This window comes from Lytechinus variegatus, chromosome 3 (genome assembly GCF_018143015.1).
Source record: "Lytechinus variegatus isolate NC3 chromosome 3, Lvar_3.0, whole genome shotgun sequence".
Classification (NCBI taxonomy): domain Eukaryota; kingdom Metazoa; phylum Echinodermata; class Echinoidea; order Temnopleuroida; family Toxopneustidae; genus Lytechinus; species Lytechinus variegatus.
In genome coordinates this window covers 49,942,067-49,957,032 of record NC_054742.1, presented here as the reverse complement: position 1 = coordinate 49,957,032, position 14,966 = coordinate 49,942,067, and the positions used below count along the sequence as shown (strand labels likewise).

Genomic DNA, 14,966 nt, shown 5'->3' with positions numbered 1-14,966 from the left:
CAATCACTCATCACTCGATCAAACTAATTCACCACAATACGCGTGTCACCAATCGCGGGTCACCCTTCTTCCTATCATTCAATTATCACCTTGTCAATTGGCAGCGATATCAATGTCTGACGGATTGAGAAGATTCTGGTCTTATCTCAGTCCCATGAAATTTCTTCTTGACCCGTTCTTGACTGCACTGGACACTGCGTATTAGCCTGTCGATTTATTGGTGAAAATGGTAGTAAACATGGTCAAAGTAGGAAGGCCTTTATTTATATAGGGGAAGAATGGGCATAATGTATTGTATTTTTGACAAGAAATAAATCTGTATACAGAGAGAAAAAAGTTCGATGTGTTGACCTTCTCGTGAACCGTGAATTACTGGCAACGTCTCTGGACGCACGCACCGCTCACATTTCCCTTTGTTCGAACGGAAAATGTTTATCTACCCTACATCCGAAAGCAATCCTTGATTTGTGGAGCTTTTCTGCTTCACTCTCAACCTTTCTCTTTATATACCAGTTATAATACCTGCCATCAAAGCATCCGGATGATTAACATAGCTTTGCACGCGCAGTTTTATGCGTGCCATTACTTAGGCCTATACATAGTTCTGGTACACTTTTTTTAACGCTAAGGATTTACTTTCTTGTGCGTGATTTAGAGCTGGCCGGTGAAAAGATGCCGAACTGCGAACTCGCATCGTTAAAATAAATCGTCATATTGATCTTAGGCGAGCGTGAGTACGGATGTGTCACTGATTCCTGAAAAAAAGACTCGCATTGGATGACTGCAGAGGAGTTGAGTTATGCTGGAGGTGAAGCCTAGAATCGTTCTGACCTGGAGTTCACTAGCCTGGTAGGAAGGCACCATTAATACACCCCGTCCTCATCTCAGATGGCAAGAAATCCGAAACTCCATCGTGCTTTTTACCAAACGACCATGTAGCAGAATATCATCAAACTTGCCGAAAACCATCACACTTACCAGGGACAGTGGATAAAGATTGAAGGGCCTTCAACACTTTGATAACTTTGGGTTTTTCAGCGTAGGAAAGTGGGAGTTTCGTGACCAAATACACATTATAAGGGGAAACCCTTTTGCAGATAGGACTTACCTCAATCTGATATTGGTTTTGTGCAACTGGAAACTATAACAAATACTAGACAGAAAAAAACTTTTGATTCACGATGGAATGGACGAGTGTGCATCTCTCGTTGTTGGTGTTGACCTGTTTTAGTGCAGTGTTATCTGTTTTAGCGGAAGAGTAAGTATTTGGACCTCTCATTATAATGAGTAAGGGAAATCAAGGTTGATAATGAAAATCTACACACGAACACTCAATTAAGGTATAGACACACACACTTCCAACCATGATTATTGTTGACTAGATTTGAGGATGACGAAAGATAAACGCGTGAATCTGCACCTCCAACCTTTTCATGAAGATAACTGTCATGACTACGAGTCAATATTTTAGGGTTCCGGAAGATTTTGAATAAAAGTTTCTATTCAGAGGAAAACTTCCGTACGTTTCAAAGTGAGAAACATCTATTACTTGATCACTGTATACAAAGAGTAATTCAATTGAAATCTATACACCGTCCTGTTGGAAGTCCTTTCACTGGCGAATAGGCCTAATAAGTTTGTGCCGAAAAATAAGGATAATGGGTAATTTGAACGACCCCAGCATGTGCGCATTGTTGAACTCATCTTTTGCCAATACTTTATGAACAATCTAACATATAACACCAAGTAGATTTTTCGAAGGCATTTTCGACTGACGTAATAATTTACATTCTTAAAACAAATCAGTCAAATTGACTTGAACAGTAGTCAGCAGGGTGCAACTGATATGACAATCACTGATTATCACATTTCTGACATATATTCTTGTCAGAAATAACTCTGTTTCAGTAAAATGCGACAGGAAAATAGTCAAATAGAACATCAGTTGCACCCGGCTGACCCTATTAACTTGTCACTTTTGACTGATTTGTTTTTAGAGTGTATCTTTGCATAATGAATCCATTGTTAAACATGAATACACGATATTACTTATATTCATTAATTCTGAATGTTGACAGGATGATGCAAAATCTCTTTGTTTTGACATTTCTTTGAGTAAAGTGTGTAAAATTATGTCTGTTCTTCCACAAATTGTAACTCTATTTGAAACACATTATGTAAATAGCCCTTTGTTTGGGTGTGTTTGGTTTTGTGAAAAGTCCCTCATTTAAGAAAGACGTTTATAGAAATTAGAGTACCTGCGCTGCGTCCTTGATTGCCCAACAATGTTAGAAGACATATAAATACTCGTTTCTATACGTATGTACCTTAATGGCCTTAGAACCAAATAAGGAGTTTGATTCGTCAGAAACGTCATTAATGTCAACAAATGAAGTCAAGCCATTCATGTTATCTGAGGTTTGAAGTTAAGAAATTAATACTGAAATCGATTTTAAAGTGCAAGCCTGTAATTTACAATTATGCTTCAAATTCGTTACATTGAAACGCACAGCCAACACATTAAGATAAAAATCGTTCAAGTTTGCATACAAATGCAACACTGACAGCACCTTTTTTTGTTCAGTTTCCAACATGAGACAAATATGTGCCAAATGCACACATTTGTTCACATTTGCACCCTACAACCTTGTCTCTTATGTGGTGCATTATTTTTTTGTTAAAAAATATGCAAATTTGCACATTTCTTAAAGAATACAACCAAACAACTATGCACCCTTAAATGGTGCAAAAAAGCTTCTGAAGGTGCAAAGTTGCTGCGAATCGGGGAGTCCAAAGTTTGGATTTGGATGGTGCAAAATTACACCTTATATGACGTCACTAAAAGTGACCTATTTCTCCTTTTCACACACAACTTGACACAAGGACGCTACCCTTTATATTCCTCTAAGATTCAGAACATTGGAAAGTGTCCATGAGATCAGTTGTAGATTTTGCAAGTACTATGTCGATAGAGCTATTTACGGCTCTGTCATATTTGAAAACACGGAAACTTTTATTTTATTCATATTCTTAGATTGTCCCGTTGTACACAAGAGCTATTCGGATGCTTTCTTCAAGTTTGTGTTGTTTTTGTTTTCATTGTTTTTTGTAATTAGCGTACAATCTTACAAGCTATTATAATGCGAGCGGTTCTAATGCCTGCCTTGTACAGAGCCTATAATAAGAATAGTGCTGAATGAGTTATACATTTAGCATGTTTAGGAATTTGATTGGCATTCATTGATAGATCACTGATGATGAGTACAGCCCGCATGCACTCTGTATGATATTGTTTAGTGATTGATTTAATTATCAGACATGTCCCAAGTTAGATTTGTATAACAGAGTCATGTACGATTCAACATCCATCAAAAAGACTCGTTGCTGGGTCTTGGACCTTTGGGAAAAGAGATGTGATTAATATGGGCAATGCCAAGTTCGACTCTCCTTTTGAATGGAGTGATCACTGTAAATTACGTGCTTTTGCATCATCCCTGCGATTATAAGATGCTATTGTACAAGAGGCCAAGGGAGGGGGGGGGGGGGGAGTGGTAGAGGAATATAAGCAGTCATCTAACTACCCATGCTTCCAGGATGAAAACACATATTTGGTAGTCTTGTTGCTTTCACATGTGGGATCATCATATTGTAGCGAGCGCTACGAGAGAGCATGAGAAAAAACAAAGAAAATAACAACATAGGTAACATGTAATTCGTCACCATTGGCTTATAAAAATCTTATATTTGATAACCCTGCTAGCTGAATGTTTGCTTTCCAAAAACATCCAGTATTGGAAATTATACAAGCGGACACAGCGAGCGAGCTTTCCAAAACTTTATAGACCGAATAGAAATTTTTGACCTAATGTTATATGGGTTTTGCGGAGGGGAGAATTATACAAAAATTGGGAATACAGGGCTTATATTTTTTTCATTGAAAGTCTCACCTAATTATCTCAGATTTTCGAGCGAAAAGCCTTTATATCCTATAGTAGAAATGTGCTGAAAAGTCAAGAAAACCCCAGAATCTTTTAGGACATGTAGGAGTTGGAAGTTAAGATAATATGTTGTTATATCAAGGAAAGCGACAAATAACACGCTAATCATGCTAATTAAATAAATTCAGTGATTCGTTCCATTCCCATTGATTATGTAAGCATACCTTACCAAGGTACTGTACTTATCCTGGTGGGTGTTTCATAAAGAGCGACTTTAAAAACGACTGGTGAATTACGCGCTAAAGCTAAATAATCAATGATGAATACCATTTACCACAAGAAAGGATCACCAGTCGTTCTTAAAGTCGCTCTTACAGGGATAGTTCGAGCTGAAAGTATTTATAGCTTAATAAATAGAGTATAATTCACTGAGCTAAATACCGAAAATTTCATCAAAATCCGATAACAAAATAACAAAGTTATTGAATTTTAAGTTTAGCAATATTTTGTGAAAACAGTCGTCATTCATATTCATTTGGTGGACTGATGATGTCACATCTCCACTTGTTCTTTGTATTTTATTATATGAAATTAGGTTTATTCAATTTTTTTCCTCCAAGAACTAGAAAAATTGGATTGACAACTGATTTAGTGCATAAGATATTTATTGCTGCAACTTATTTCATTGTAAGGGAGACATATTCACACAAGTATGAAATGATGAAAAAATTATGATTTTATGTGATAACATAAGAAAACGGAAAGTGGGGATGTGACATCATCAGCCCCCTAATGAATATTCATGACGACTGTTTTCACAAAATATTTGCTAAACTTTAAACTTCAATAACTTTATCATTTTTTTTTGTTATCCGGTTTTGATGAAATTTTCGGGATTTTGCTCAGTGAATTCTGCTCTATGTATTGCGATATAAAAATTTTCAGCCCGGACCATCCCTTTAACTTACGAATATCTTTATGAAGCAGGTACTCACACAAACGAAGTAGTCCATTTTTTGTTGGTATTATAGCTTTTGTCGGTCTGACGGTTTGACTGTACCATAGTCACACACCTTCGATAAAATAGTAGGTCCATGGATAAACAAAGGTCAAACACTGGTTAGGGAGTCTAGTGGATATGGATGATTATGATAATTTGTGATCAATCTATTGGAGATAAAATCCAAGCCCATTCTATCTTCATGATTTTTTTCCTCAATTTTTGTAATAGTCTTTATTGATTATTCAGTTAAAAACATACAGATACATAATCTGATAAAATATTACCCCAAAAAATGCTTTTGAGCAAAAGCATACTATAAGTCACAAAAGTTGCAGAAAATTTATAAGAGTTTGAAACTGGGTAAAATACCTCGTTTAAGAAATACAGAATATAACAGGGAAATGGTTTTGCAGTTTAACAGTCGAATCATAAAACTGAATTATATTAAAATGATCTTGAAAAACTTGCGATCAATTGAATCGAAATACATTCTGCAAAACAAAGATCATTTCTTTTTTTTCAACACGCCGTTTTATAATGGGTCTTGATTACATCTGCAATCTAGTGAGATTCTTCTAAGCAGTCAATTCTAAATCGTGAGAAATTTAATCTTGCAATACTCTTCTAAATCAAATAAATTTGTTCCTTTTCTGTCACTTATGTCTTCTTTAGTAGTGATTGGCCATAACACCTGATCAAACAAAGCCACGCCCTATGATATACATGTATTTGCAGATATATAGCTTATACTTGGAGAGTAATATTTTTTAAAGGTGAATTCTCTTTAGTTCGTGATATTCTCGACAAGATAGTTTGGTTTTTGGATGTTCAAAGAACCAGGCTACCTGTGTGGGCGTCGGGACGCTCGTGTAAGGTACTACGTAAGAGCCAAATCCGAGGACCCAAGGATTCCTATACATCCTAAATCTTAAAAGTGGTGGGATTTTCTTGGATTTTACAAGAAGCATCACCTCTGTTCTCAACAGAGCCGTTATTCACACGGAGATCTCACAAAAAAGGGACACAGAAAAGAATATATCGGATAATGAGATTAAAAATGGCTTCTTCAGAAACGATAGGAGTCTTTTGTAATAGGAGAACAAGACTAAAGGTTGAAGTAGTATCCAACACACCAAAGGTTCTGTGAATCTGTTGTATTTGTACAATTGACACCAAACCCGGATTTATTGTATCGGTAATAGCATTATGATTTTGTGCCAGTTATAAACTGATGGGTAACTTCAAAGGATACTGACAATGCGGCTTTCTTGTGAGATTATATTGAAAAGACACGTAAAACTGGCTTTGTTATTGTTAATAGGATTTACTATTATATTCGTGATAAAGGAAGTGTGAGGGCTTAAAACAGTAATAATAAGATGTAAGTATCTTGAAGGGTGGTATTTTGGTAATTTTGTTGGACAATTGGGCGCCGCAAAGCCTGATGTTGAGTCACCAAATATAATACAAAATCTTTCCCGTGCAGATAATATTAACCATAAGATTGCCATCATTCACCGAACCTCCATTGAGTTTCATCACTCTGGCCCGTAACCATGGTAACCCGCTCCTTAGTAAGCTATCGGAGGACTGATGCTATAACATACATGTAGATCGTACTCAATAATCCGGACAATCATCGTATAAATCATCCTCACGACCAATCACTAAGCTGTATGTTATACATGACACTGATTTTAATACCTCTACCTTTATCATCATGGTCGTCATTAATTAACGTTCGATCATCTTCCACTAACAATCATGACCAAAGTCACCATCACACATCATTGACACAACTGTTAACACAATCACCATCACCACCACCACCACCATCACAACCACGCCCTCAAATTAGTGGTGGGGTATATGCCTATACTCGCCATTGCCATGATTATGGATGCCTGTTTCTGGATATTCTACGAAAACCCTATATAGGTGAGATCTCCAATGTATCTCATTTTCATGAAATTGGCCAGAAGTGTTTCAAACCAGATTAATTTCCCTCTACTTTTCATACCTATAAACAGAGGATACCTGGTGGCATATCCCCTCGCCTTTCGACCGGGGGTAGAGGAGAAGCTCAGTGTGACTATCTTTGACTACAATGACTCAGTTTTGGTGGAAGCCAGGATAAAATGGAGGAACAAGACTCTTGCCAATATAGGCGAAACAATCACAAGTAAGAATCTTTACTCGTTTGTTGCAAACATTGGTTTAATAATTGCAAAGGATGTGACACAACATTGCGATGGATTAACATTCAAACAGGAGGCCTTTAAACAAAATTATCAATTCTCTGATCGTTATTCAGACCATCGAAATGCCCAGACCTATAAGACAGCGTTTGCTGAATAGATTTTTGCTTTGAAGGGCTTTGATCAATAATATGAATTTAAGTACAATAAGTACAATGATGATTGTAGAAATCACTTCGTAACATATCAAAACTAATCGGTGTAGCATTGCTTTTAGTATTCTTTGACCGAAAAGTAGATTTAGAGTAGACTGTATATGATTAAAGTAGTCGATGAAACCACCAGCAAGATTGATTAAATTACTGTATGTATACACCTATATTCTATTATTATAATGATATTAAAATTTGCCATTTGTAAGTGCGTTTCAACATACGAATTACACGTTTGCAGTTGACATGTTAATCCATTCGGTATGATCTACTGCTGTTCCTTCCAGGATGAAGGTGTTGTAATGATTGCCTGTAGTTCGAAATAAATGCTATTTGTTAATACACATATTACTCTTCTCTTATGTATAAAAATAGTTCAGAAATGCAGAATCCATTCCAAATTGTTATCAGCAAAATGCAAACAAACAGACAAACGATCTCCGTTTTCTTCGACAAAATTTATGTCTTTTTTAGACTTTTTTGTATGGTTTGATTGAGTTGGACATGTTATTTTCATTCAAGGATAAGTAGTTGAATTGTAGATCCATTCATTTTGAAATACCTTTGAAAATTCTGCTGTAATTCAACATTTCCAGATTGCCTTGCAAGAAACGCACTTGGTAAAAATATGTATATAACTCGACTTATCTTTAAGTACGAGTTCTTATGATATGAAATAAACCAATTCTTTTTTTGTTTACAAGTTAATTGTAAACAGATGACATCGCTATCCTGCCGAGTATCAATGACCCGCGTTAACCCCACTTCAGCCAAACGAAGATCATGTTCCATTATGACGATTTACCAACGATTCTAAATATCTTTGGATGCTGATGGACGTCATTCTTTGAACATCATCTTCTTATCGAATATCATTTTGATTGTCGTTAACAGTAGACATGGCTCTAAATAAACCCCAAAATTCCACCTGGATGTTTATTGTTGCAAGAAAATGAATATTCAAAGTTTCCATTTCTTCTGTGTAAAACTGTATGTAACCTACAACCGTGAAGAATGATAATGATCACATCTATAGGCTGTATTCTGAATGGAAACAGTCTCGACCAATGATAACCCCCTATATTCTGTATTTCCTCTTCCCCCTCCGTCTTCATTATTATCTTCACTTTTTTTTTTTGGGGGGGGGGCAGTGATGCTAATGGCAACAATATAGGGAACCTATATTACCCAAGATAGTAGGCTAATATGGCTGGTATTACAGCAGTCCATGCATCACATTATACCCACTCCATACCGAGTACCTGGCTAGATGACAGGTCCCATTTTCAAACTTATTCGAGAGGACTCGACTTGGGATCGAACCAATCACACCTGTTTCTGAAGCGGAGGCTGTACCACTGAGCCAACATACTCTATTGTTTATTATTCCAATGTCCAAAGAGACTCCTTGCCTTCTCCGATTTGCCTATGATCTAAATTGCATTACATGTTCATATCTCAATTTTCTCTTTTCAGGGAAAGGGTCACTAATAATGAAGGTAAGTGTTAATTACTATCGAAGCATAGTTAATCAACATTTTTTGTTCATGTCTCCTATATCACACCTAACCTCTATTTTTTAGTCTATGAACTTTCTAGACAACCAAGGGTATACCCTCATATTTTTCAAATTTAGTTCTACGTTCCTATCCTCTCAAACTTTAGGTACTAGTAACCAACTATATATAAAGTTGCGTCAACACAAAAAACAATATTAGGTTTTCGCAATCCTGACGGGGACGGATTTTACAACATAGAAAATCTATTGTCAAAAGCCCTTCATGACAAAGCAGTCTTTGACGAAAATTGGTGAATCAAAACAGCAGTTTCGTCCTGGAATCTGGACAAACAACATTTGCAATTTTTCGTCAGCTCAGAATATTGCGACAATCAGCTGTCCCAGTTCACCAATTTTCGACAAAGACCTCTCATTTATTCATTGTGATTTTACTGTCATTTTCAATAGATTTCCTATGTTGTAGAACTCGTCCCCGTCGCGATGGCGAAAACTCCCTCAATATTACTAACGTATCGTTGAAGGGAATAAGTTTGGAATACATTTTACTAAATTTCTCGACATCGTACGATCGTGGTCCGATCATAAATTTTGAAAATGTTGATTTTCATCAAGGAGCTGTAAAAGCGAAAAGTCAAGTGGAAAATGTATTGAAGTATTATCTGAAAGATAAGCCCTACACTAACTCTTGTCTGAAAAGTCCATTTATTTGAGATGAAGAACACCGAAGTATAAACATGAAGGTTAGATGTCATAAAGTTTAAAGCTTCCGACTGTGTATAGAGGGTCGAGAGAGATTACTAAATAGTGAGGGCGTTGGTTCAATGTCCCTAAAGCACCATACCCGATATTAGAACATTGGCCGTGTTTTGTGGGACTTTCGTCTTATTTTTTGATGGATCTTGAAAATGCTTAACCAGATCGACCTACCTGATATTTCAAGAATGGTTGCAAAGTTCGATTTGAATAAATGAATCCCACAGAATACTTCACTACGATAAGGGACGTTTGAGATTTTGGAGAAAGAAAACGTATGTTTTTTTTCTGATTATCTTAGTCTACACTACTATTTCTTCACCTTATCTGATAACCCGTCCGGTCATATTTGGCGATTCCTCAAGTAATAGATGTCAAACAACTCAATCATTTTATCAGGATATACTTCTTTGTCACCCGACAAAACGTCATTGTAACCGTTTACACGATAACTACTCCCAATGGTCCAATTGACATTCCAAACTACCACACCGACCACCTAGGCCGTAAATCAAATCTCAAGAAGTTTGAGTAAAAATGAACGCCAAGTACTTCCATCCTATATATCTCCATTTGATTTACGCTAAAGTTCATTAGATTTTCGGTCACTGTCACATTCCTTTTTATTTCCCTAAGTCCTTTTCATTTTATTCATCGATGTCCTTCGTCATCACTGTTTTGGAACCCTCCATTTCTCCCTCCTATTTCCCGCTCGTTTTTTGACCATTTTCTTTCGTACTTTTTACCCACTTTTCTTCTGAATTCCCTTCTTCCCATGTTGCGTAAGCAATATTTCCCCCCTTTGACATTCCTTAATTTTATTTTTTCCACGGACTTAATAAGTCTTTTTTTCATTGTAAAAAAATATTCAATCCAGATTCCAGGGTAATGTCATTGAAGGGCTGTTAGCCCCTATGATTTTTCGAATATTAAAGAAAAGAGAGAAAAAGAGAAAAGGGATTGAGGGGGTAAACAAAAAGAGTATCATCAAAAGAGATCTTGATCTTCTAATACCTATTTATCATTGTTTTTTCTAAGGAAAAGACAATCACCTTCATTATCGTATTGTCACTTCTATCCAAATACTCCGGCGCTGCCCATGATATCTTTCACAAATAACAAAACACAATATATTTGACTTTTCCAGATTCATAGAAAAAAACAACTAATAATACAAGAGAAGGGAGTAAATATGTAATTTTAGATCAACCATTATCAGCAAATTTACTCCACTCTTCTCCCCAGCACAAATGTTTCACATCCTGACAGAGATATGAAATAAAAAAAAAACCTATCATACCCAAAATTGTACTTTTTAACACACAGGTGCCGGATTATGTAACAGGAAAGGCGGTTCTTGAAATATGCGGTAACTGCCAGATCGGATCCCGGGGTTTCAACTTCAAGAATTCATCTGAAATTACTGTCTTAGAGAAAAGTACATCGGTCTTTATTCAGACGGATAAACCGATTTATAAACCAGAACAAACGGGTAAGTTGGGTGCAAGTTTATTTTTTTTCTCCCTTTTTCTATATTTTCCCTGCCTTATTCTCTTACATGTATTCCCTTTATTTCAAAAGGGATATGCCATCCTCACTTAAATGATTTGGTCATTAAATCCACAATGATCAAAATATTGTAATAATTATTTTTGTTATAGTGTAAGCTGATATCGATGCATGACTGAAGATTATCTCATCGTTATTATAGATTTTCTTGAACATGATTATGTTGTGGAAATGTTTGGATGAAATCATTAACCAATGAGAATTCAGTTTGAAAAGATAAGATTGTCTTGAAGAATACATTCTTTGCGGCAGACATCACGATTCTTGATTTGCATTTTATGTGCCTTTTTTCTATAGTTCTAATTAATTTATTCACGACGGGTCCAGATCTGAGGCCTAGAAATGTACCGGTGAGTGATGTTTTTTGATCTTGTCAATATTCAATTTTAACACATAGTACTTAGTAGTTTTACTGAAGTCTCTGCGATGGACAGAATAAAACAAAAACAAATAAATATAACAAAACGTCGCATTACAAAACCCAATACTAGTATCCAAATTATTAATAGTAAGACAATCATCAACAATAATGATAACAATGATAAGAGCAATTACAACTTTCGTTGAGAAGGTTAGTTACGTAATCACGACCACTGATATAAGAAGAAAAAAAGGCATAATATCACTTTTAAAGACAACCTACTGTCAATAACTTGTGAAAAAATTATGTAGTCATCAATTGTTTGTAAGCCAAATTAGCCATATCCCCAAGTTATAAATTGTGTTAAGTCTGTATAAATTTGCATATTACTGTATTGAAAAAAGATCAAAGAAATACATCTGATCTAAATTTGACTTATTATAATGAATCAATGATCAGCTCTAGCATTGAGTTGTTATATTCTATGTCTTTGTTATTGTGTAAAAGACCATTTAATAAGGATTCAGTTTAAATGGCTTGGGGTGTAAATAAAATCACTATTATTTCCTTCATAGTACTTTTGCTTGAATGTTTACGGAGCTATCTGCTGTGCTGTGGAATTTTGAAATACTTTTATTTAATGCTTTTATTTGTCGTATATTTGTACTTCCTTAGATGCTGGTTTATATTTTGGATCCGAAAGGGTCCAGGATGATTCAGTGGAAAAATCTCAAACCAACATGTTGCGGTAAGTGCATCCTTGCCCCCCCCCCCCTCGTTCCCAACGAAATTTCAAGTGACCATCATCATAATTGCATCATTTCCAATCCATTCCTATCATCTTGTCATGCTTCATTCATCTTTATCAATATCACTGTCATGTATGATATTGGGATGGGAAATTGAAACTGTATCGATAAATAATGAACAGTCTGGATTGAATACAAACAAACGTCACAAAAATGACATGATCGTCATGTTCCACAGAATGATTATACTTTTTTTTATTGCAATCGGAAGGAAGAAAAACTATTCAATTTAACGTTAAACCGATACTGTTCACTATTTTTACAGGAATTGTGAACGCGTCTTTTCCGCTTTCCGATCAGCCTGTTCTGGGAGTATGGACTATTCTTGTCGATATGGAAGGTCATATGTATAATAAAACATTCACCGTTGAAAAATATGGTAAGATAATCTATGATAAATATTTTGTTCTCAGCGTAGATAATTATAGTGTCATAAAGATAATTTGTATCGATATATTTGATAGGCCGAGAGGGGCAAAGTGGTCATTTTGACGAAGGTATTGTATTTTGTTTGTAGATCATTTCACTATTTTTGTTGTTGCCGAAACAGGAATGTTTTGAATATATATCATAACATTTTCATTATTATGTATAACCCAAATTAAAAGAGATTTAGGTAAAAATCATCTTCTTTCGTATAGTGAAGACCATTATCATACACAACATGATCAAGACTTTACCCCCACTTTTGCCAAAGAATATTTTGATATATGAATTATATATAAAAAGCTGTAATTGATAGCCCATATATACCTGGGCCCCGTTGCATTAAAGTTACGTTTATGGTAAATTTGCCGTCCAATGGTAACTACCATGGTAACGCCAATCAATAGCCAATCAAAATCAACGATTTTATGCAAGTTACCTGCATTGCATGACAAAGTTACCATAATAGTAATTTTTATGCAACGGGCCCCTGGAGCGTTTCATGAAAATTGTCAGCTGACAATTTTAGAAAAGTTCTTGCTTTTGATGGGCTGAGAAGCACTGGCATCTTTCTGTTACTATGGTAACTGTCGGAGAAAGATAGCCTGCCGGTGCCGACAACTTTCATGAAACGATCCCCTGTATACTAATACCGTCACATCCATAGAAAACGATATGTCATAGGCGGCGGAAGCGGGGGGGACGGGGGGGACCTGTCCCCCCCCTAAATTTGAGGAGGGGGGACGATCCCCCCTAAATTTGTTGTTGATGACCTTTTTTTTTTTTTTTTTTTTTTTTTGCTTGTCAATTTTTTTTACTACGTCCCCCCTAAAATTTTTGGGTGGAGAACCTTTTTTTTTTTTTTGCTTGTCAAAATTTTTTTGGTTGTCCCCTCCTAAAATTTTTGGCTTCCGCCGCCAATGCAATATGTATTTTTATAGAGATTATTTCAGATTCAAATCCGTTGTGGGATTCCATTGCAATCATCTGTTATGTCGTTTTAATTGTGATGCAGTTTTGCCAAGGTTTGAAGTAGTCATAGAACCACCAGGATTCATTCGGGATACGAACAAGTGCAGTAGAGCAGCAGTCCATGCAAAGTAGGTTTGCTTTTACATATATACAGTGCGTATCAAAAAAAAGTTTACACTTAGAAAAAGCCATGGGAATTAACAAATATACAAAATGTGGGTAATTTTTTCACATATAATTATGGGTTTGGGTCTCATCTATCCAATGAAAGTAAAAATTTTGACAGAATGTTACACTTGAGTGAGCACTGTCCATTTTTGTAAAGCTCGCAGAAATCTGTTTGCGCAGAAATGCTTGTTTTCACGCTGTGTCAAGGGGAAAGGGCGAAATCAAACTTACCCTGCAAAGCATTTCTCATAAATTTCCCTAGCACTTTTAGCCAATTGACATAAAACGGATACATTCAAGCATTTTGTAACAATTTTGCCGCCCAAATTTGAAATTTCAACACTTAGTAAGCACAACCTTTACCCTTTTTGAGCCAGCTGGATCTGAGGACATAACTGAATCTGAACAAAAGTTTATATCAGACATCTCCAGCATTTTTCACTAAGTTTTTATCATTTAAAGTTGGTTTACATTTCATTTTTCATTTAATACTTGTTTCTCCACACTTTTCCCAAGCTTGGCAATGATTAACAAAATGAAAATCAAGCCTAAGCCATTTCATGTAAATCACAGCTCAGTGTAAAGCAAATATCGTCACGATGGACTCGGTGTGTGGGGGAGTGGGGTGGGGCGCAATGCACTCTTTGAAGTGTTTGGGCAAGGAAACAAGTTTAAAAAGGTAAAAGATATCTTCAAATCAATTTTACTAACTAATTTCCACGTGTTCTTCATGATTAAGGTCTACTTTTATTCGCATAACTATTTCAAAGTTCTGCGCAAATCATTTTTCACCAACTTTTCAAAAGTAAGTGGTGCTCACTCAAGCGGAAATATTTTTCGACAGTTATATCGTCATTTGCTTAAATGGATCTGTACCAATGCTAAAATGTGGAAAAATCGTCAGGATATTACAAATATATAATTTTACAGGATTTTTTCTAAGTGTAAACTTTTTTTTGATACGCACTGTATAACGCATCATTTCAAGAGTTTAAATTAATTTTCTAGAATTGCCCTACTCGAGTGTTTACTAAAAAG

General features: G+C 35.8%; 1 protein-coding gene across 2 annotated transcripts in view; it reads left to right on the top strand.

Annotated features, from left to right (window-relative positions):
- The first annotated feature begins 319 nt into the window (after window positions 1-319).
- The window catches only part of LOC121411263 (C3 and PZP-like alpha-2-macroglobulin domain-containing protein 8), a 38,720-nt gene continuing 24,073 nt past the window's right edge, over window positions 320-14,966 (top strand). The window contains exons 1-8 of one of the 2 annotated variants that reach the window (XM_041603880.1): window positions 320-1,258; window positions 6,972-7,123; window positions 8,828-8,850; window positions 10,950-11,115; window positions 11,490-11,542; window positions 12,229-12,301; window positions 12,628-12,741; window positions 13,804-13,888. In XM_041603880.1, coding sequence (XP_041459814.1) covers window positions 1,182-1,258; window positions 6,972-7,123; window positions 8,828-8,850; window positions 10,950-11,115; window positions 11,490-11,542; window positions 12,229-12,301; window positions 12,628-12,741; window positions 13,804-13,888 — 743 coding nt within the window. In that variant the 5' untranslated portion in view covers window positions 320-1,181. The remainder of the gene's footprint in view (window positions 1,259-6,971; window positions 7,124-8,827; window positions 8,851-10,949; window positions 11,116-11,489; window positions 11,543-12,228; window positions 12,302-12,627; window positions 12,742-13,803; window positions 13,889-14,966) is intronic. The other variant, XM_041603881.1, reaches the window with a different exon arrangement.